The sequence below is a fragment of the Centrocercus urophasianus genome, unplaced genomic scaffold, assembly GCF_019232065.1.
Source record: "Centrocercus urophasianus isolate 14NV4802_14NV808 unplaced genomic scaffold, USGS_Curo_1.0 seq_364, whole genome shotgun sequence".
Lineage (NCBI taxonomy): Eukaryota > Metazoa > Chordata > Aves > Galliformes > Phasianidae > Centrocercus > Centrocercus urophasianus.
Window position 1 is genome coordinate 39420 of NW_024884938.1, and position 24273 is coordinate 63692.

Below are 24273 nucleotides of genomic sequence, written 5' to 3' on the forward strand. Positions count from 1 at the left end.
GAGAGAGGCGTGACACTGTTTAAATTAATGGGCTGCAACATCAGCAAGTGCTGCAGGTCAGCTCCAAGAGCGACTGCTCTTTTCTTTAGAAGACAATTGCTAAAAAATTCCAGAGAACTCCAGAAACAATAATTTTCTGCCATGCCTGCAGTGATGCAGAGACTGAAGCCACCGACTTCTTATTAACAAAGTCAGGCAGAATGAAGAGTCTTCATTTTGCCTCACTTGCAAGCAACAGATTGGTTCAGAAGCACAAACATCCTGGTGCTCTCATTGTTATTAATCCTGTCTTTCTCATTAAAGTGGCCAGCCTGGTGCAAAAAGGCAAAAGTAGCCCTGAGCATCTCCTCCAAGCAGCCTGAATCCCGCAGTGCAGGCAGGCTGGAGGGGGTTTGGATCCCCCGGTGTCTCAGCAGAGGGAACCAGCACCTTCTCGTGCAGCAGCTTGCCCACAGCCTCGTGCCAAAGCCTGAAAGCAGTTCACAGCCCAGCGCAGGACCTCTGCCCCTGGGAAGGCCCCAGGTGACTATTTTTATAGCCGATCTTCCATTTCCAGGGCTGGTTTGGGGTCCCTCTGCCCCAGGAGCAGAGGCGTTCCTGATGACCTGCTGGGTCACACCATGGGGAGCAGAGCAGCAGCACTGCTCTGTTATCCTTAAAGCCAGGCATGGACCATATGGTGTACACTGCATAAATACATAAAGTATTTTGCAACACCAGAAACAAAGGCCAATTTCTGATCTAAATTAAACAGGTCTAAATCCTGAGAAAATCCTCTGCTGACATCAATGTTTTTTGCTTTTCTTCCTTCAACTAAGATAGGATTACACAGGTTTAAGCACAGATTGGATTCCTCTTCTGACCTGCAATATCTCTATATTCCTGATATATGAAACATAGATATCACATTGCTTCAGAAGCACAGGTCTAACAGAAACAATCTTCTAGCAGCAAATTGCCTATCTATTTACCTAAGAGATATTACATGGCCCAGCATAGCATTAAAGAAAACAGAAACCACCTCTTTTTCCTGTATGTCAGCATGGGGGAGGCAAAAAAAAGAAGTTTCACTTGCCTCATGTTAGAGGAGAGAACTTTTTTTTTCCCATAGATGTGTGCAAAAGACAAAATTCCTGAATTTTTGTGAGAAATCAAAGCAATAGGAGAAACAAGACATGAACATCTGAAGCAGCAAGTCAGAAATCAGACATGTAATGACCCCAAACAGATTGTGTTTTTCACCCCTTGCAAATGGGCACCTGAAGATGATGAAAGCATGACCTTCAGATGCCAGTATACAGCCAGGCAAATCAAAATTCACACGTATTTCTGGAGTAGCCTGAGGACAAATCTATTATCTAAGTTCAACCTGTTCCAATTATCTGAACATTTGGAAACCAGCCTACTAATTAAAAAAAAAAATTGAAAATCCTTGATGTGTCTGCATGCCATTCTTGGGACTCTTAAAAAACTTTCGCTTTTAGCAAAAGCATCCCCTCATGTCCAATGTCTGCACCACCAGTCTGACCACCACTGATCCAGAGTGAATCCCAGATAACTTTATATCAAGATGCTTTGGGTAAATGCAGGTTTGAGATCAGTAAGAAGTTAATACAGACATGAAGGCTGAAAAAAGACCACAAAGATCATCTAGTCCAACCATCAACCCACCCCCACCATGCCACTGACCACATCCCTCAATGCCACATCTCCATGTTCCCTGAACACCTCCAGGGATGTTGACTCCACCACCCCCCAGGCAGCCGTACTGCAATACCTCATCCCTCTGAGAAGGAATTTTTTCTAATATCCAACCCAAAACAACTCCTGCAAGCAGTATTTCTTCAAAAAAGAAAGCATTTCAATCAAAGCAAACTGAGCACCAAAACAACACCATTATCAACACATCCCAACAAGGATTTCCTCAAAAAATCCAAACTTTGTTAAACGGTTCTTCCATTTCCCCAAGGGCTGAGGGAAAGAGAAAACAAGGTAACGAGGAATGAGGTATACTGCTATCGAACAGCAATCTGTTATTTTAATCAAGCACTTCCTATTAACTGGAAGTTAATTAGAGCTGCAGGATAAAGCGTCAGCACAATGTTGGGGCTGAAGACATGAACCGTAGCAGTGCTTGCTGCAGGGAACACTCACGGTGTTGTCTCAGCCCCGTGGAGCATGGCAGCCCTTGAAAGCACAGCTGAAGGTGTTCAACATCCCACCATTTGACTATGCTTCCCTAGGAGCTTAAAAAATAAACTAAAACAAAACCAACATGGTCCTACATGACCACATCGAAACGTGAAGAAAATCCTACAGATGGTGCAGAAGAGAAAGTGCCTGCAAGCTGTAAGTGATCAGAAGACAGAGAGTCACCAAGATGCGATTCGCTCCAGAGCTCCAGTGGCTTTTATTGGACCATCTGGGCTTTACTGCACCGCAAACAGCATTACCCGATTGTTATTAACAACGCTATAATCATTAACAAAACACCACGGTGCTTGGATGTCAGGTGTCATCGTGCCTCTTGCTTTCTGAAGGTTAGGCTGGGACTTGGGGTTGAGTCCCAAACCTCCCAGGGAAGAGCACACACTTGCAGGCCAGCACTCAGCCAGCCTGAGCACAGAGCTGCTGTTGCACAAACGTTCTCAGCAGTGTGCCCAGGGGTGACCTCAGGCTATTGCTTGGAGGCAGCAGCTGAATACCACTATCCACAGGACAAAGAATAATGAATGCCTTTGCTCAGAGGTATGTGTGCTCAGGAGAACCTGCTGTCCTTCCAAATTTGCCCTGCTAGGGCCAGCTCTCAAGCTGCCCACACCCAAGGAGATTTGCACAGGTTTCATTACCAAGACAAGGTGCTGGATGAAGTAAATTACAATTAAACATCTCTACAAGCTGTTGCATCACTAATTGAGCTTGTTACATCGTTTGATCATTTTCCTGGTTTTAGCCTCTTCTGATGAGGAGCTGTGTACAGATGGTGCTCTGGTAGAGACAGCCTCCCCCCAGCTCATCTCACCTCCTTTTGGGCACCAAGTGGGGACCCTGAGGCAGCGACATCCCCAGAAGGCACCTGAGAAGAAGGCACACGTGCCCTGCACCAATATGGAAGGAAAGAGAAGCACTTTGGGTTGTGAACACCAATAACCTCCAGAATTCAGTCCCAGCATGCCCAAGGAGTCACAAGGTTTAGTGGGCATGCTGGGGATGGTTGATGGTTAGATGATCTTAGCAGTCTTTTCCAACCTTAATCATTCTGATTCTAAGGAAGAAGAAAAGTCTAAGGAATGGTCCCAAATACCCCAAATTTTTGCTCATGCTGAGCTGGCCCCACACTCCCCACCTGCACACACAGGCTTCCCATCCCCAGCACAGCTATGCCCTAATGTGGGGTCAGTCCAAGGGTGGTTCTCTGCAGCTTCACGAAGAGCACAGTGCAGAGGAGAGCCTACAGAGCTGCCAGGTTGCAGGGCTGTCATTGGGAAAGTCACAGGAGAAACAGGCACAAATCTGTATTAAGTGCTCTGGAAGCCAGATAGTCTGTTCAAGACAAAAAAAACACCATGGAAAAAATAATAACTGTACTTTGTCTGATAGCACATCACTCTGCAGTGTAGCTACACAGAGGGAGGCAGGAGCTGATAGGGACTGGCACGGCTCCACCACCTTCAAATGAAGCCAAACCAATGTAAAGACAGCTGTACACTGGGTCCAAAATATGAAGCCACAAAAAGGGCTCCTTTAAATTATTGAAGATATACTCATTTTCTGGCTTCAGTGACTGGCAGCTCTCTACCCACTTAGAGCAGCATCAACCACCCTTCAAGCACGATTATTTTCCTTTTCAATTGGACTTCGACTCAACAGCAAATTTAATTAACTGACCTAAAGAACTAGAGCCATGGAAAGAAAAAGATAAAATTAAAAATCAGCTCCAGAAAACAAATAACAAAAAGAACCACCAGAACAGCAAAAGCAAAGCAAACAAAAGCCTAGAGCAAAAATGGACACTTCAGGATTACTTATTGCAACTTCCAAGGCAAGCATTACCAGCCAAGTACCAAGTAAAAGACACACCACTGAAACCTGACTGCATTACGTATGATTATGAATCACACAACTAACTTCCAACTCACTTACTTTAAAATACATCCATTTGAACACACACAGAGAAAAAAATAAAAATAAAAATAATCCAATAGCCACTTTGTCAATGCCAACTTCCTCAGCTTCAGAGAGGAGCAGAACACCCCCTCACCCTCCCTATCACACAGTGCTGATCCTGCAACCACTTATTCTCCTATAAGATGAAAACAAGGAAGAGTATTTCATATCTGTCACGTGAACACCTGACAGAAGCTTCCAAGCACACACTCATCATTGCACATGAAAGGTGCATTCAGGACAACGTGCATGCAAAGATGTGATTAATTACAGGCTTTTGGCTGAGGAAATATTTGAACATGAAGGGCAGGATTTAAATTACTGATCAGCATCACTTTTGGAAACAAAGTAATGGGTGGGAATTAGGCTCCCGGTACAGGCTGTGACACCTGCTTCTGCCATGTAAGGAATAAAGTAAGTCAACATATTTTCTTCCAGATACAGATCCATCTCTGTTTTTTGGAAAGGTGATGAGTAATGGGCAGAAATCTGCCAAAAAATAAAATTAGAGGCACAGGAACTCAAGAGTGGCTGTGGGTGCAGCGTATGTCCCCAAAGCCACCACTCAGCCCCAGCACTCCTCCAGTGGAGCTGTGCTGCAGGGAAGAGGTGATGTCAGTGCTACACGCCTGTGACTGCATCATCTGACAGGCAAACTACGTCAGGTAACAAAAGTTATCTTTGCCAATGGCTGGGTTTAGGATCATTCAATGCTCATCTCTTATTCTTCTGATTTTTGGCTTTATCACCAAGAGTGTAATTAATGCACAAAACCATTTCCAGTGGCACAAATTAAGCACAGAACAGGCAAGGTGCATCCCCAGCAGCTCCAGACTCAAGCTGTGGAGGGCTCTGAAGAGCACAGCATGCTTACTGAGCTACCCCAGAACTCCAGCAATAGCCACCCCTTCCAGGGCAGCTACCAGGACCAGCACTGCCCTGCATGGGCTCGCTGCATGCCTGCAAACGCTGTTTTGCTCACCTCAGAGGAGAGTAAGGCCACGCCACACCAATAACAGCAGCACATTTACCTGTGAACACCAAGCTGGCATTTTCCAGTTCTTCCTGGGGAACCTTGAAGCTGAAGGACTCATTGTAGAAGGGATCTATCGTCCCCCGCATGCAGGAGGTTTTCTTGGTTTTTGTTAACTTCAATCCATGAACAAGTTGAATTTTCACAAAGGGATCTGACAAAAACATAATAAACTCAGGCTGTATGTTACTGGAGTAGTGAGACAATGTCCTGGTTCAGGAAGGTTCAGCACAGCTGGGCACAGCGACACGGGGCTGGGTCATGCTGGAGAACAGCGCTGGGGAAGGACTGAGGCCTGCAGCACCGCACAGCGGGGAGGCAGGAGCCGGGCAGCTGCCTTAGTAATGCTCCCACTGAAACCACACCAAGACAATTAATGACAGCCTTGACTCAGGCCAGATGCTCTGCTCTTTCTAAAAAATGCCAGCATTCTGACATCAGCAATGCTGGGGCAGGGAGCATGGCCTGGTGCAGCATGTGGCTACCAGTCTGCATGCTCAGAAACAGCAGGGAGCAAGGCATGGACACTGTGAAAACCTAATGTTGTCCACAGAGCAGCTAGTTACCCTAAATAAAACCACTGTAGTATTATCATTCACACAGTGTTCAGTATCTTAACAACCTTAAACAGGCTGTCTTACAAAATGGAATGTGGAGGTAACTGGGACTTCTGGCTTCTCACCTCACTCTGGTTCAGAGATTTTGAACTTCAGTGTCACAAAGGCATTCATACCCTCAATTTTAGCTCAGAGTAAGTGTTCTGGCTACTTTGGTTACTGTTGACTACATATATAAAATGAGTATCCAGTGCCTTGTATTAAAAGGAACTGAGCATCCAAATCCCCCTAGATCCTGCACAAATTGCAGCCTTGCTGGCGGTCTGCTTTAGAAGGATATAAAAGCTGTGCATGAGTAATGTGAGAAATACCCTGCCCTTTACCTGAACCTTGGCTCATGTCTGTCTGAAGAAGCTGTTTTGCTCTAATGATGTCCACATTCAGTCTTCCTGCGCTGGGCAGGTAGTTTAATGACAACAGCAGCTCTCCCAGCTCAACTTCATTCTATGGGGAAAAGGGAATGTGGAAATTCAGAACATAGCTTGGAGGGGAAGGAAAGAGCAGGAAGAGAAATTAAATAAATCCCATTTGCCTAAGTGCCTGAAAAACAAATTTTAGTCACACTCTAAGCTGCAACCAAGAACCATCTGGTGGTACCTCGTGCTGAGCAGAAACAAGAAAGAATACTATCCCCAGATGAAGATCTGTTCTTTAACCTCTGATCGTTCAGCAGCTTTTCAGTAGTCGTTGCAAAGAGGACCTATAAGGAGGAAGGAATACAGGGTCAGTAGTTTCTCCCCCTCTCTTCATTCTGAGCGATTCCATGCTGTTCTCATCTCATCAGCCTCACCTCCTGATTAACACACACAACATGGACTCCATCTGAGATGTCCTCTCCCCTCTCCGGCCCCAGCGACCACCAGCAGCCCCCTGGGAACTTCAGGCACAACTCAGGAGCAGATGGTCAGCATGTCCCTGGGTCTTGTGGGAGGATCCAGAGCTGTCTTCTGGTACCCAGCTCTGCCCATCCCAAAAGGGCTTAGCCCACCCCTTGCTTTTTGTCAGGATGTATGACAGGAACGTCACTGTTCAGCCATTATTTACCTTCCTTTCACTTTACTTAATGATGCCTAGAAACTGTAATTAATACTACTAATAAAAAGAGCTGGAGAACTGACATCACTGCTCCTCAGACATGACAGCACAGAATAACCTCTTCCCCTTAGCCTGACCTGGCTCAGAGCCACCATTACTCTCAGATGCAAACAATGTTCAGTGAAGCAAGGCTGGAGCTGCAGAGCCCACACCAGGGCTGGCCACCAGCCCCTCTCACTTCCCTGCAGAAGCCCAAAGCCAGCTCTGCATTTCATGGTGCAGGGAAGGTCCAAACCAAGCCGAGATTTGACCAACACTGCCCATTCCCAGAAGAAAAGGGAGCTGCTGTGGCATTGCTATCATAACAAAAGGCTTAAATATCTTTAATGATACCCCAAAGATTAAAGAAATTGGAGACTAAGCGACTGGGTAGACAATACAGAGAAAAAACTGCAATACACAGCCAGAGCTGGCCCAGTTTCACCAGCAGACAGGTCAGCATGGGAGCTGCCCATCCCAGGCTGAGTGACCAAAGTGAGCACACCACAGCTCTGCCCAGACCCGGTGTGCATGGGGCTGCCCCTCCAGCTCCTCACCCGCCGAGCCCAGTGCTGCGCCTGACGTCACGTAATCATGTTAAAAGTTCTCCCGCAGGCGTTCTGTCTCCTCTGCTCCTGCTGGCTGCTCCTGGCGAAGGCAGCAGGATGTGCTCGGCATGCAGGAGCAGGTGGCAGGCTGAGGGAGGCCTGTGCCTCTGATGCCATTTTTTTTTTTCTTTATATGGAAAATACAACAAGAGTCTACCTGATCCCACCACATCAATTCCCTGCACCCCTGGCTACCCCAAGGCCACATCAGCAGTGTCAGCCCCAAGCTGGCCCATCCTGCTGGCACCTTTCCTCCCTCCCACACCAGAAAAAGCACCTGACTTCTTATCCCTTACTCCCTTCTTCACAGCATCTCTCAGGTCACGTTATGCAGGTCACGATGAGATCAGAGGCTCATATTAACAACATGTATTTCCTGCCGTTGCTGCAATATTTTTGCTTTTCCTGGATGGCACGTCCCCTCCATCAGCCTTTGTGCAGCCCCACATGACAGCACTCTTCAATATATGATATTTTCAATTATTTCCATCAGCAAGCCATTCCCTTAATACGTACATCATGCTCAGAACTCTTGCAAGACCAAGCCATACCCACATAAATTTTCATAGCCAACTGCTGTCCTAGATCCTTTGTGCAACATCATGCTCAATGTGATTCAAATGCCTACTTACATCATTTTTTATATTTCCCCAAAATCACTCAGACAAATGTATCACTGGGAACGGCCACCCCAAGCATGGTTCAGATCTTGCCAGGAGCCCTCAGACAGCAGACAGCCACCCCACCGCCATCACCCAGTGTCCCTCCTGCCTGGCAAATCACAGAAGCTAATCTCAGTGTTCACACCTGGCCTGTAAAATCTATCACCAGCACAGTAAGGAAGCATTATACAACCCACGCTAGGCAAACATGATCCACCTGCACTATCCCTCAGCTTTTTTTTTTTTTTTTTTTTTAAATAACACACGAACATTTTTAATGCATCCAGCCTTGTTTTCCACTTGCATTCACCGCTGTGCTGGGTTCCATGCAGACTTTAATTCCTAGAAATTCAGGTACATTCAGACAGCACAAATTAAGAAGCTAATTAACGATGCTATTACCAGCTGGAATGACACAGCCCAACAGTTTAGGCTGTAAATATCAGATTCCTGGTGCAGACAGGACAGGACACCGGACAGGAAGGTAAGACTCTCTATAGATCACCTCAAGCTAAGAGTGCTGGACATCCAAAATTTGAGGTAACTCCATCTGGATCTGCACACTGGAGGCACAGCTGATCTCACTGAGCTGTGCCAGGAGCCCATGTAATACAAGCATGCTGCTGCCAGACAGTGCTGAGCCTTAACAGGGAAAGGGAAAACTACTTCCCTGATTTTCAGCAGCAACCAACATAACAGAGATACTGGCAGCTCTCAGAGAACCCTTCTGACTACATGGGAGAGACACAAAATGTTGTACTTTGTGTGATCCACTGGACTCCGAGAAGACTACAACCAGTGTTAGGGAGTCTCAGATCAGGCTTACTTTCCCAAATCCCGGCGGAGCCTTTCTAGCTCTCACTGCCTTCCAAGTGTGTCCAGACTTTTTACTAATTACGTTAAGGGAGGTGAGGTACAATGCAGCCTGCAAAGGACCACGCAGAGTGGCTGTGCCCAACAAACAAAGTGGCCCCACAGCAAGGCAAAACAACAGGAGTGCTTCCAGCAGTAACAAAAGGTGCTTTCACAAGGAAACCCAGCTCCCCAAATAGCCTACGGTATGAATGACTCAGACCTTTAAAAGCACTTAACATGAGCAGTGAACTGCCTCTGGTCCTATAAATGTATTATTTCTAGTTCAACTGTGAGAATCTAGGAAATGTGTCTCGATCCCTGCACTGTGGCCAAGGGGCACCAGGTGGTCAGCCAGCATCCACAGCTGGGAGCAGCCACAGGTTCTTCCCCAGCAGGCTGGCCGGACACCATCACACCACGCTTAGTAGTTTTTTCTTGCTCTTGGCTCGTCATTTGCAGCCATCATTAACCAATAGGAAAGGAACTACCTGGGTGCTCCAAAAAACCCTGGGCACACAGTATACCTCTTTGGACTTTCGTTCTGCTGGCCATCATGCTGTTTATAGACATCTCTATCAGTAAGAGCAATGTCAAAGCATGTTTTCCTGGGAGGACTCAAGGCACAGAAGCACAGCTTTTGTTCTGTTGCTTACTGAAGCCTTCCCAAATCTCACACTCTCACACTGGCTGAGCAAAGAGGAACAGGAGCTTAACAGCATAAGAGCTGTCACCAGCACAAGGTACACAGCAGGGAGAGGAAGCGCATCTGAATCTTCCCTTTCCTGCCTGTCCATCAGAAACATGAAATGCTGTCTGTTTTGGTTTTGCCTTGGATGTGCTCTTCACAGAACACAATGTTCAGAGCTGCCCCTCAGGCAGCACCTCTCCAAGGCCTCGGTTGAGCTCCCATTAGCATGCTGACGATGCGCTGATTTGTGCAAGATCCCATATGACCTGGGAAAGCAATTTCCTGTTTGATTAGGTGCCTAAGTGACATCGAGCCTGGGATGTCTGAGACTCTCCTGAAGCTGAATTTGCATTTCACTCCTGACTGCTCCTCTCGGCTGCTATCACACTGCCAGCCCTGGGCTGGCCTCTCATCCAGAACCTTCTGCCCTTATCACTTGAGTTGAACCAAACACACAAAGGACAGCTTTGTTTTTTCTGTCTGCTCTGAAACACAACGAGGCTATCCCAAGAGAAGAAGAGGTTTATAAATAATGTCATTTGCACATCTTCTTTGATTAGGGCGATTCCTTACTGACAGCCCACCCTGGCTGCTCATATTGTATTGCTACGACACCAGCAAAACTGCAGCTAAAAACTCTCCCCAGTTCCCGATGGGAACCAGAGCACATTACATCAGCACAGACATCTATGCAACACTGCTAATGAAGTTTTAGATTGATTTTCCTCCTCCAGGTTATCTGTGATGATACCTCCAGGCACATTAGGAAACGGATGGCTTAGAACAGTTTGCTCTAACAGGCTCTCTACAGCATCCTGTGACACACAACAATCATTCATGGAAGGCTGAGCTACTAAGGATCAGAAATATATATTATATATAATAATATATTTATATATACACATATTTCAGGAACTGAAATACATATATTTCATTCATCAGCACTGATTCTGCACCACCTCCTTTAATTAGACAGCTATGCCTGAAAAACAGGGAATAAACCTTGACAATAACTCACTTCCATTTTAATTCCTGCAACGCCGTACCACCAACATGAGCTCAGTTCCACACTGATATACACAAGGTTGAACCAGCTGCTGTGTCAAGGCTCTCTGAGCAAAGTTGCCATACACTTTTTCATCCGTCCCATGCCTGCGAGAGAGATGCGTGCCAGCACGTTGCTGGGTAATACCCTGCACTGCCCAGTGTCAAACATAACAGGTACCCCAAAGACGGTACCTTCTCAGAAGTGCAACAGCTAACCCAGGAATGGCAGTGCCAAGAGCAAACTTAGAGCATGTTCACCTGGAGGCCTCCAGCAGAATGCCAGGGCCACCCAGGATTCAAGGCAAGGTGAAGGAAATGCTCAGAAGTGACTCATTTCTTGTATTTCAGATCCCTTCCTCACTTCTCCTTCCCAACCAAGGCATGGTAAGAACAACAGTGTGATGCTTGCTGTAGGCTTGTCTCTGAGGTGGGAGTCAAACACTGTAGAGCCCTGCCACAGGAGAGCTATTTGTGAAGCACGGACAAAGATGACAGCTCTGCAAAAGACCATCACTCTAGTGCTCTCATAGTATGAAGTTAAAAAGGCAAGTCCAACACTTATCGCTTCTATTACAGAAATGGCCACACTGGGGAGGAGGAGGAGGATTTTTTATGTTATTTTCCGCCAACTACAACCACGCAAGTTTTTTTCTTTTGCAGAACGGTCTCCAAGCTCTCATTACTGCTGGTCTAAAACATTTATTCCTGCCTACTCAAATCTGCCAAAAGAGAAATGAATCATATGTCAATAAAAGCTGGGGTCCTTAACATGTGTTTCAGAATTAATCTTAACAGGAAAATGTGTGAATCTGAGCACAGCCACAGCAAGGGCTGCCAACTTCATTCATGGTAATTAAGTGAAGCCACACACATTTAAGAGGATATTTAAGGAGCGCAGCGTTCCCATCAGACTGGACTCAAAAGCTTCTCTGTGAGCAGCTAACCTAGAAGAAAAAGCCATCCAGATCTACCGAGGATAGAGAATTTGGCAGCACCTGCACTGGCATTTCCTACAAGGAGTCAGGGCTGCTTATTTGCTGGCCCTGATCACATATGGGATGGCAGCTCCCTTGTGCCTCCCCTTTGGATTCAGTCCCACCAAATGCTTAGCACACGATCCAAAACGAAAATATGCTTATGCGCAGGCATGGTCTTATACCCAATGCTTAGCATTAATGATCTCAGTGCCTGTTTTCTTGAGAGGACAGCACACACTGCTCACACACATGCAGTTTATCTGATGACACCAACTATACACATCCAGATGCAACAACTCCATTTCAGCCCACGTAACAAGCACACAATGCCACACAGTCTGGTTCATTTGAGCAGTTGTACCTGAGGCAAGTTTCCAGGCTCTCAGTTAACAAGCAGCTCCACGAGGAGGTGACAGCGACGTTCTGCTGCTGAGGACCACACGCCATCCCTGCCCAGAAGCACCTGCCCTCCTCAGCACATACCCTGGCAATGGTTTCCAGGCAGCAAAACAGACATTCCACCCCACTGGTAGGAAGAAAACGTTCTCCACAGCCACCTGGATTCACTTCCCTCCATCTCTCATGCTCATCACGTTTTCCCCTATGAATGCCAGTAAAAAAAAGAAAAACCCACACCCTCACATTTTCTGTCTCCCATCTTTACATATCCCAGTGTACACCTATCTTATCTTTATCTCCCACTGCTGCTGGCTTTATGAGCATCTGTTTCAGCTTCTCCAGATCCCAGGACATGTGTCTGACCAACACCACTACTGGTGTCACTGGGTGCTTCTGTCCCAGTCTACAGTGATTTCACTACACAAAATGCACTTGGCAGACTCATCTTCAACCCAACAAAAAACAGATGAAGGCTGCTGCACAGCTAACCAAGCAAAGAAGTGAGAAGTATTAAAAAATATCTGTCAGCATGTCAAATCTGTCATGCCAAAAGGCAGAATCTCTCAACTGGCAATTTAACAATACAAACTTCTAGGACAAATACTACTGCTGTTGGAAAATATTAAGATGCAATTCTTCGAAGTAACAAGCTGTATTGTTTTACTGCTTCCAGTATTTATTTTAACCCTCTGATAGATGCGTTTATCCTTATAGCTGGAGGATGGCTGGCCCCTGACACAGAGGCTGAGATGGCCTTGTCCAAGCATGGCTGTGTTCAGAGCACTGCAACCACACTCCTGATAGACACCGAATACAGGAAAATGTTTATTGTGCAAAAGCAGAGAGGGGAAAAAAAATTAAAAAAGCAAGGCTGCGTGGTATGAATCACAGGAGAATAAGTGGGATGCAAAGAGACCTCTGTCCTCAGATACTTCAATGTCGAGCCCATTATGAGCCACCAAAACCAAAAAGAAAAAAAGTAATGCGCATTTGTGAATACACATTTGGAAAAAAATGGCAGAGAGGGGACCCCAGGGATCTATGTGCTTGTTCATAGGGAAGATGAACATCTGCAATCCAGTTGCCCCCTCCTTCCCCACCAGGTTGTTACCAAGCAAAGCAGACCCCCACACAGGCAGCAGGAGCCTGCAGAGTTCACTTCTGCTCACCTTTTCAGAACTTCCCTTTTTGCATGAGAAACATTCTGGCTAGTCCTGTAACACTACTGCTTGTGCTCCAGCAAATGCAGCCATAAGTCATAAGGTCCTCTGCTGTGAGATGAAGCACAAAGCTCCTGCAGTCGCTGGAGCCCAGAGCAGCACAGTCACCGCACGCTGCCTGGCTGGGTTTCCTTTCCACAAGCACTTGAGGACAAGATCCCACTCCACATCACACTCTCAGGCCCAAACATCACAGATGAGGTCAGCAATCTGTTGCTTATCTTTTGTGGACATAAATCAAAAGAACCACGAACCTTCTGAGTTCACACAGGCTTTTTGATTCAGCAAAGATAGCAAGACTTAGAAACTGTAATCTCACAGGTGGTGACAATCAGGTAGAGGCAATCACATTATGTCAGCCTCCGGTGACGCTCCAGTCTTTAGCACAGACTGCTGCAATGCCACCCATGCCCAGCTCTGGCTGCGCTTTGTGCAAGGCTGTTGCAGGTGGCAATGCCAGAAGCAGACCTGGCAGCACGCTGCAGGCCCTGGTGGCAAAGCTCAGCCCTTCCCCCTGAGGAGCTCCTTTCCCAGTGCAGAGGAAGCAGTGCTATTGGGAGCCCTCTTGGCACAGGACCCCCTCTGCATCCTTCTGCCATCCCATTCAGGCCACACTGCTGGCCCAAAGCTGCGTGCATGCAACATGCCATTCACATCAGATATCATCTGTGGCAAGTTTAATTTCCTTCAGGGACATGACAGAAATAAAATTACCTTGCTATTTGTTGCTCTGGGATGGATTTTGTCTTCTATATGCTTTCTTTGCATCAGATCATTACTGAACTGGTGCCAGTGGTTCTCCAAAGCACAGTCATGTGAACAACCACAGGAGTGACCCAGAAGAGACAGTGTCACTGCAGTGTCTGGGAACAGAGGCAGGTCACTGCAGTGACAAGAAAGATCTTCCACAAAGTGCAGATTTCCAAAGCAGTTTTGATTTGCTCTCACTGGAGTTGACATAAATCTTTTGTTATTCCACCTCCCTTGACTATGAAAGAAGGCAGCTTCTCTACCCCACAGCAAAGCAGCTACGAGGCCAGCTATAGGCTCAACTTCATCTCAACCCAGCAGATGCTGTATTAACAAGATAACATCAACTAATAAAAAATAGTATTAAATGCTAACAAAGAAAGGAGGAAACACACATAGAAAAAAAACCCATAACCAAAACCAACAAACAAACACAGCAGGAAAAACTGTGGTAATAATGCGATCAATTCTGTTACCTGAGAACTAGGAACAAGGGATTTCCACCAGTGTCCGCCTTTCACAAGGTCTACATCACTCAAGGGCATTGACACTTTGCCAATGACACAGTGGCGTGAGAATTTGTCAAAATCCACTACAGTTAAAAGCAGAGTTCTTCTCTGGGCCTCTAAAAATGGGATTTCAAATGTGTACCTCTCTTCAAACACTGGGTTCTGAGTTTTGCGCTTAACTCCAGTCTGTTTGGAGTTCTTCTGGTCTGGAAGCAGGCAGATCTTCACATAGGGGTTGGAGTGAGCCATATCTTGCCTTGAGCCGTCGTACGAAATGGGGGGAGGCAGATCCTTAGCCTCAATGACTCGCACTATCAGGTAATTGTGCAGCAGGTCGTACTGAGTGCTGAAGTGCAGCATGCCCAGCTGGTACTTGGATAAGATTTCCTCATCTGTCAAGGAGTCCATATCATCACTATTCGAGTCAAGAGAGTACAGTCTTGGTTCAAATTTTCTAAAATAGTCATCTGGACTATAGGTTTTCCGCAGGATAGTTGGCTGAACTATTTCTTTCTTGGCTCCTATTATTCCAAACTCAATAGGTTTAATGTCAATTAATGGAGAACTTGGCCTCCTCGTCTCTAAACCTAAAAAAGAGAAGTGCAAAAATATGATTGTTAGAAACTCAACCTATTAGAGACCCAAGGCATCTCGTGGTTCTTTACGTTTGGCTATTCTGTACCTGTGTAACGTGGGACCTTCCACCACTACACTGTAAAAAAATTAATAGCACCCTTTGTTATGCTGCAGAGCAATCTCAGCTACGCTTCCCCCCCCATCCATTTTCACCAGACACATGCTTTAGCAAGAAGAACAAGGCTGGTCTCTTCCACCATGTTCCTGCAGAACGGGATAAGATTTTAATCAATGTACCTTCAGCTCGGACTTGATTACCTGTCTAAGAGATGAAAGAGCAGGCAATACACTCTGACTTTTTCCCCCACAAGAATTACATTAATGTTGGAAGGACGACCTTACTTGAAATCCGCCTGGTGAGGCTGTAAGTGGACCGTGATGTATCTGAAGACGACCGCCTTCTGTCAGGGGAAACATCCTGATGAGTGGGAGGCAGGTCACTGATTGTATTATCAGAGTCTCCATTTTTGTCCTCATTTTGGCTGCTTATCCTGTTATAATGAGAGACCTTTGGGTGATTCAACACAGTAGAAGGACTACATACAGAACAAAAATGTATTTGGATATTCTAATCTTGCGTGCACATCCCAGGATGCTGCAGGGTGTCACCTTCACATCTACTTGGCAAGCAGAAGGCTGAGCAACTGACTTCATGCCTATGTAAAAAGGAGATTATCTTTCTGCCTGCCTTTCAAGAAGGAGTGTATCAGCACCAGAGCATAACACAGGCCACAAAGGCATGTGACTTGGACCTCAATCAGCAGTAGTATGTTCGTTTTTCAGCAAATAAAAAAAAAAAGAAAACAAACAAAAACACCTCACAACACGAGCTTACTGCTGTAAATCCATTGGTGCTCTTTGGAAGTGGCCGCCAGTAGGAAGGAGCCAGCATGGGAGACCATCATGCTCAGACATCCTAGTCCCACCAAACACCTCTCTCAGTAAAATATTACTTTGCAGACACAATGCTGAGGTTTCAAAACTCAATAAATCTATTGATATGCCTTTTTAAAGAACTGGCTGCTATTTATCCACTCCTATAAAGCAGAGGTGACTTTCAAAAGACAGAAATGGTACTGCCCATGGGGTCTTGGTGGGGGCAGGGAGAGGACAGCAGAACCCGGTAACAGTGCCACTGAGAGCTGAAGCACCTCAAGAGGATTCAGTAGGAGACTTGGATCATAACAAAATCCTCACACAGTTCCCACTTCACCTTAGTTTTCCTCTCTAAGGTTAGAAGTCTCAACTTCTCACAGCTGCGAGGCACGCACCACTGCTGGGATCTCTCAGCTCTGGCTGGAAGGAGAGTGAGAACCACACAGAGGGTACAGCCTCAACTGCACCCTGAGAGCTGAGCCACGGGTAGAAGTCTGCTGATGGAAACGAACGAAGCAATGGCACGGGACACTTAGGGCACCACGCTAAGTGAATCCAGGAGACGGAGAGCTCAGGAAATCTCAGCAGGTCACAAGGAAAGCACCAGCGCAGAATGAGCAAAGCAAAGGGAATGCTGCTCCAGCCCAGCTCCCGAGTCACCCATCCCATGGCCATGGCCAGGCTGGGTACCAATGGAATACACTGAATCATTTGCTCTAGTAATCAGTGACTGAGCTAGAGAAACAAATGTTCGGGGAAATACAATTTTACAAAATAGAAAAGGCCCCCTGAATATAAAAGAGATTTAAACTAGAATTTCTTATCTAAATCCACAAAATTCACAGCAGGATTTACAGTACATGCAAGCCTCACTAATCCAGTCATACAACTCACACAACTCATCCGCATTGAAAATAAACAAACAAAGAAGGAAATCCAAAAGTAAATAAATCAAAACCAAAACCTGTGTTAAAGAGGGCACACAGTACTTGCACAGCTCTGCAGCCCATTAGAGGCAGTCCAAAGCCTGCAGTGTGACACAATAGAAGCACAAACAGTTTTTTCATGCCTAAGTGCAGATCTGCACGATCATACGTAGCATTTGGATGTGTTCATGTCTGAGAAGCAAATGCACAAAACAAGAAAGCAGAGTGAAAAGGGAATCAGGAAGAGAGGCATTAAGGATGCTCTACAATGGGTAAACATAATAGTGAGTTAATAACATACAGATGACCTTTAGTAAGGAAATTGCTACTGAGCTACAATAATTTTTCCTCAAATAAACTTTGGCTCTGGCTGAAGCAGCTCTGTTTCTGCTTAATCAGAGCCTTTGGGAAGAGGAATCTCGTTCTGATTTCAATTTAATCTCACAAAACATGCACCATTTATCTCTGGGTTTTTATGAAGAATATTCCACAACAGGCAGTGCCAGCACACAGCCTTATTCCCAGCCCACCGCTGCACAGACTGGGATGCAATCACTCATCGTAAGATAAGCAGCAGCAGCTACCACACATTCAGGTCAATGCAATTAGGTTCAGTTCAGTATGGTTTTTTTTTCCAAGCTGCTACTGGAGGCTACTGTGAAAATTCAGAAAGCGAGGAAAATCAACAGCCTCTCAAGAAGTACTTAAACTTGCAGCCTTAAAGACCTCTACTGAATTTCCAGGACATCAGGTGTCTCACAGCTACCAAAGTGAAAACCTGCATGCAAAACACAAAGGACAGATCACTGAGACAGATCATCCTGTTGTTTGCTAGTGGGCAAACGAAGACCATAGCATCAATTTTTCTCTGGGGACTCGGTGGGGATACAGGGAAGGAGCAAACTGCATGGCATTTGCTTCCTGGGTGCACGAAGAAATGGCAGCATTGAAAGACCTCAGCTGAAAATTTGGGTTTATTTTTAAAACGCTTTCAGGCTGTGAGCAGGGAATACAATAAATTGATTTGTTCCCAAACTTAATGCATGTATCTAAATGCAGAATATGGCGTTGTCACATTCATCTTCCATTTGAGGGGTTTCCACTGAATCTAAAAGCTTACTCTTCAAAAAGAGAAATAAGGATGGTATTAATTAGCATACAGAGATCTCTGAGCTGAGTATGTAAAAACATACCCATTAAACACATTACTCCAAGACCTATTTCCAACCCTAGACCTAACCCTAACTCAACATTGTTTCCTACCTTTCAATAGGTAATTCCATAAAGGAATCCTCTCACTCAATGTCTTTCTCACCTCTGCTCTTTGTTCTCCTCACTCCATTCCTTTTGGGGCTCCCTGACCAGCTCCCAACAAGGTCACTCTCCTGGTGCCACGTTGTGCCCATCCCTGCCAAGCAGCAGGAGTCAGCAGAGCCCTACAATGCATGGAGAGTGGCTTCAGTCATCCCAAGGCAAGACACCTTCATGCTGCCACTCAAAGCCAAATTACTCATCCACAGAGTCCCCCCTAACGGCTCTGCCTGCCCTCCCAGGTGCCACCTGTGGGAACTCATCTTCTCCCACCAGCCCCTACCTGCCCCAAAGCTGGAAGGAATGGTGAAGATGTGGCAACAAAGGCACAGCCCTGAATGTGAACCAGGCTGGGGGTCCTAGGGGCCCTACTGGGCTGCATCACTGAGCACAACGTGGTTGGGAGAAGAGTAGCATGAAGCACAACGTGGTTGGAAAAATGCCCAGCTCTTCTCTGAGAATGTGTTATCTTCTGTTTATCAACATTACCAAAATTAATCATCAAGGCTTTCAGATGGAGTGGAATTGGGGTAGAACAATACAGACTGGAGAGAGAGCATTTCACAAGTGGAAAGGTTTCTGTGTTCTCAGCCTGTGGCAGAGCCCAGCTCATCCACAAGATCATCACATCACAGTGCCCTAGAGCCAGGCAGGATGCAGCAGCCCATACCTGGCTGCAGGGCCAACCAGCAGCACATCACAGCATGGCAGTTCTGAGGTTCCCTCTCACAGCAAGGCTGCCTGCTTGCTCCCAGGTGCACAATTGTTTCTGCAGCAATCTTTCTACGTCCAATACTGCTACCTCATCGCTGCGTTCTCCTGTCTGCAATGCTTTCCTACTTAGCATTGATTTTGTTTCCATTTCACATTAATTGCAGGTGAGCCAACTTCTGGGCATATATCTGACTCTTAAACATGATGTTCAGCATTCAAAAATCACTCTAACACATCTCAAATATTTCTACTTTTATTGCTTTGGTATTAATTACCATCGTATTCTACCACGATTCAAAGAAGTACATAGATAATGATTTAACCCATGATTTAAACATGGGTTTAACACAAATTTCATGCAGCAACAGCACACGGACCTTTTGGACCTAACAGAACAGCAGCAGGTACTCGCAGCAGTAGGTAACATTAGCTGAGCATCATAGTGCCACCAACATCACAGCATCATGGGATGTGGCAAATGGGCACCTCCTGTGCCATGGCTTTGAGCACAGAAGACAGCCCAACACAGCCATCATCAGCAATGCCTCCGCAGTCACCTCTCTGGTTCCCAAAAGAGAGAGAGTAAAAAAGGGAAGAGATCACTGCCTGTCTTTGTACTAGATTTTCAAAGGGTGAAACCTGCTGCTGTCACTCTTGTTCTTTGCTGATTCGAGAGGAAGTCCTGAAAAGGACTAAGATGATGCAGGAGTTCAAGCCCTGCTAAATGAAACTTTGGATGGATTTCTCATCAGAACACGTACAAAGTATGCCTTTCACCTTCCTGGATTATAACAATCTTAATGCCAAGATAAGAAATTCTTCCAAAACAAATTCATCAGCATTTCAGCTTAGTGGAAAGTGCTCCAAAGGTCTGGTCTGTCTGTAGAGAAAATGAGAAGCGTCTTTAATGCTAAACCAACAAATTAGCTTCCATGCCAGCTTACGAGGTAATTTCTGACCTATCTACCAGAAGGTGCTTTACCAAGGCTCCCGGCACTATCTGAGCTAACAGTGCTGCTGGTTCTCCTTACCACTGAGCCATCTACTTTCCCACCCTCACCGGGAGATCCTTCCTTCATGCACGGCATCCTCCAAACCCTGAGCCCCTCTCACCTTTTCATATCAATACTCCCATCGCAGCTGAACAGCCCTACTCTTCCATTAGTGCTGTGAAATTGTGCAGCTAAACTTACAGCCAGGCTGGAGTCTGAGCAGGAAAAGGTCCCAGGATTTCAACTTCATCTTCATTTGTTTGACAACAGCTACAGTCGAAACACTTCTGACAACAATTTCTACAAGTCCACCGGCACAGCAAGAGATCCGAGATTCTAGCGAGCAGACCCTGAAGCCATTGGAAACCAAAGTACAAGATTACAACCCATCAACAGCTATTGAGAAATAACATTCAGCTGTACTCATGTGTTTCTGCAACAGCACATTAAGAACTGTGTTTATTCCATCTATACCAAAAAGACAAGTGCTGCACAGTTACCAGCCCAACTTCACTGATGCCGTAACAAGGCAGGAAAATAAGCATTCACTGCAGGTACTTCTCCTCTGGTAGCAATGTATCATTATGTATGTTGGCAAGAGGGTGATTTACAAAACACTACTGCGTAACAACATGCTGGAGTGGAAACACGCTTATTCTTTCATGCACATCAGCAAGCTGATGAGCAAATATACAATAGAAGGAGTGAAAACCAGAAGGTAAGTGAAAGCTCCAACTTAATTCTGCAAGGTCTATTTAATTTGAAAACCTTAACACAGCAACATGAACACTTTTCATCCCCATAGATATGTCAGCATGTAATACCCACATGATCCATTCACGTAAGGCATTACAGCACAAATTTGCCGCTAAAACGGATTAGTGAACGCGTTCTGTCTGCATGCCTCCCTCTGCTAGGATGATTAACTTTGTGCACACCCAGCACACTGCAGGGAGCACAAATGCCTGCACCAGAAAGCCCAAACTGAGCCACGTCCCATCCTGCAGCAAGCAGCCTGCTGGAGCATTGCTGAGAACATCATTGTCCCATGGCCACAAGACAGAGCTGAGAGAGCACAGCACATCCCCAGAGTTGAGCAGGAATCAAACCACTCTACAGCTGTATGTAAGCTTGGAAGGACCATAAGAAGCTGAAGACATAGAGCACATGAGCATTTCTCCACAGACATCCCACCAAATCACTTGGTACAAGGGTGCTATCACACCACACTGAGGGATTTTCTCTTAGAACACAGGTCTGCAGAGGAAGCCTCATGGGAACATCTGGTTTTGCTCCACTAAAACAGGTTTTCCACAAACAAACACTGGACATTGGAGAAAAAAAAATCATCAGCCTAGAATGTGGTGCGTTACTTATATCTAGGACATCAGTAAAGAGTCAGAAAATACGAGACAATCCCCTCAGGATGGAGCGAGGAGACAGAGCAGAGAGTGAATCATCAGATTAACTCACCTCATTTATTGGTTCCAACTGTCCTTTTAGACATCCAGGATGAAGCAAAAGAGAACAAAATGAAAGAGACAAAAACAGGTTAGCCATGCTCAAACAACTTCACATTTTCTGCCACGACATGCCCCGGCCTGGAACGAGCTGAAATTTCTGCAAAACAACCAATTCCCCACAGAGATGCCCTGGCCAGGTGCTGGCTGCTGCTCCCAGCCAGCTTGCTGAGGAGTGAAATCCCAACCCGCCCCACAGCACAACAGTCCTGCTCCTTGCCCCTTGCTATGGGTACCATCTGTGGCCACTATGCTTTCCTTATGGCTGTCTCCAATGGCAGCAGACAGCAAATCACATCCAAACATTAGAGTTGGGAAAGGTGTGTGTCCAGAATCTGCCCATATGAACAGAGCTCCAACACCAACCTGGCAAAAGCAGCATTCATAGCAAGAGCCACATCTCTTTCAGCCTCTCCCTGTTCCTGACTCAGAGGTTAAAAGCACAGAGCTGAGTGTCCCAAGCCTGCAGCATGCACCCAGTTCAGACGTTTGCACTGCAGCCCTTCCTGAAGGTGCAGAAAGTATATAGCAAAGGGAGAAATGACAGCAAGACGCTCTTCAAGTCACACAGCCCACCTTGCAACACTCTACACACGTTTCTTCATTTGTAACCACAGGGTTAGCAGCATTCCAGGTGCCTGGTGAAATGCTCTTCTTACCCTGCTAATGACTAATTGAGTGTCCCACTTGTCCCAGCTGTCCTTCTGAAAGGGGGTCCATAAGACAGAAACAACAAAAAGCCTCTTCCCTGCCTTCCACCTGCACAAATCAGTTTCTGTCTTTACGTTCATGGACAACACAGACAAAGACAACTTTCTACAAAGAAGCCATGATTTAGCAGTGGAATTTTGTTCCAAAAATACTCCTATGAGCTGTGTTTTACTCCATCTGAACTTCTCCAGAACCAGCACTTGGTGAGAAGACCATGGCTCATTTACAACAGAAATTAAGAGGCTGAAAATGCTGCAGTGCAATGTGACGAGATGGTGATTGGATACCCACGGACCAACTGGTTATGGAGATCCTGAGAGGTTTCATGGGGCTTTATCATTCCTGATTAATGCAAAGTTGCAGTCAAAGTGACAACGGTTCAGCGAAGCTGCTGTGAGGATATTTAAATTGCTCTAAAAATAATGCACTGAATTTGTGCCATGCACTCAAATGCTGCAGCACATGCTGGGTAAAAGAAGTGGCACTTCTGAGTGGCTGCAGGGATATGGGGACAGCTTGGGGCACACAGCCACGAATGGCACAGCCATGGGCTATGGGAGAGCACTGCCATGTGCCAGCGAGCAGAGCAGCACGAGGGCTGCCCAGAGCTCAACAGCAATGCTGCTATCGTCCAGAACGCTCTGCCGAGGGGGGTCAGCAATAACAAGGGCTGAGTGTTACAGAACAGGCAAACAAGTCACCAGTGCCACAGAGGATATAAAAGCAGGAACCCATGAAAGGAAAGCAAACAGGAGCAGCTGTGCGCATCCACCTGGCTCACAGAGGTGGAAGTGGGCGCTGGGAGGAGCAGAGGTTTGCAGAACGGTGCAACGGGCAGTGAGGACTCCCAGCCAGGCACCCCTATTGTCCCCGGTATCCCTGTGCCTTGCACCCAATGCCCAGCAATCTCATTCTGCCCCACTCTGCAGCACCTCAGCGCCGAAACCACGTCCCCGGGGACAGCGATGTGCCCCCGCCGGCACCGGCTGAATCCGCGCGGGGCAGCCGCGGCCCCGCCGCACATCCCGGCACGCGGGGCTCTGCGCACGGCGGCCCTCAGCCCGCCCCGTCGGGAGCCGCGCTCACCCGGAGCCCCCGCCGCAGCCCCGGGCCGAGGGAAACCCGGAGGACGGGGGGGGGAGAGCGGGCACGGACGGCGCTGAGAGCGGGGGCTCCCGTAGAGCTCCCGGACGCCTCGTCCAGCTAGAGGCGTTCTGCTCGTTTTTATTTGAAAATTGGGCTGCAGCCTACAGAGCTAGAAAAACAAGCAGCTGGAAACCGCAGAGCCGGAGAGAAAAGCGCTGGGGATTTTAAAATAACCCAAAATGAATTCGGCCCCGCACTGCCGGGAGTTCCCATCCATCACGCCGACGGCTCTGGCCGCCCGCAGCCGAGGATGCGCCCAGGCCGGAGGGGCCGCTGAGGTCACCGCCATCCCGGGCTGCCCGGGGCTCGGCAGTCGCGTTTCACCCGCGGCAAGAAGTCCCCGTGCGGGCACGGCCCGCGTTCGCCCGCCCCCCGCCACAGAAGTTACCCCGAAGTTCCGCGCCCAAACCACGCAGTGCAGCGCCGCCCGCCCGGCTCCGCGCAGCGCCCCGAATCGCCCCCGAACCCCGGCGGGACGCTCTGCCATCCCGCAGCAGCGCCGCTCCGCACCCACCTGGATGTACGCCATCTTCCGCGGGGCTCCGCCGTGCCCGCGGCCGCTGCGCCGCGCTACACCCCGCGGCTCGGCACGGCACGGCACGGCACCGCCCCGGGCGGGGAAAGAAGAAAGGGGAGGGAGAGGAGGGGAGGGGGCGGCTCACGGCGAGGCCGGGGGCGCCGTCAGGGCGGGGGGAGCCGCCGCGCCCCGCACCCGCCGGCACCGGCGGCGCCCTCCGGGGCTCGTCGGGAGCCCGGACCGCTGGGGGCCGCGGAGGCTGCGAGCGGCGGGCGCTGCCCGGTCCGGGCGCGGTGCAACAGGTCCGCTGCAGCGCGG

At 47.4% G+C, this 24273-nt stretch overlaps 1 protein-coding gene across 1 annotated transcript in view; it reads right to left on the bottom strand.

The window, feature by feature from the left end:
• SYT17 (synaptotagmin 17) overlaps positions 1-23984 on the bottom strand; it is a 29747-nt gene extending 5763 nt beyond the window's left edge. The window contains exons 1-7 of the mRNA XM_042831836.1: positions 23953-23984; positions 21535-21552; positions 20263-20411; positions 15585-15733; positions 14574-15193; positions 6141-6261; positions 5199-5354 (exon numbers count right to left, since the gene is read on the bottom strand). Coding sequence (XP_042687770.1) covers positions 5199-5354; positions 6141-6261; positions 14574-15193; positions 15585-15733; positions 20263-20411; positions 21535-21552; positions 23953-23967 — 1228 coding nt within the window. The 5' untranslated portion in view covers positions 23968-23984. The remainder of the gene's footprint in view (positions 1-5198; positions 5355-6140; positions 6262-14573; positions 15194-15584; positions 15734-20262; positions 20412-21534; positions 21553-23952) is intronic.
• Between the last annotated feature and the right edge of the window lie 289 nt (positions 23985-24273).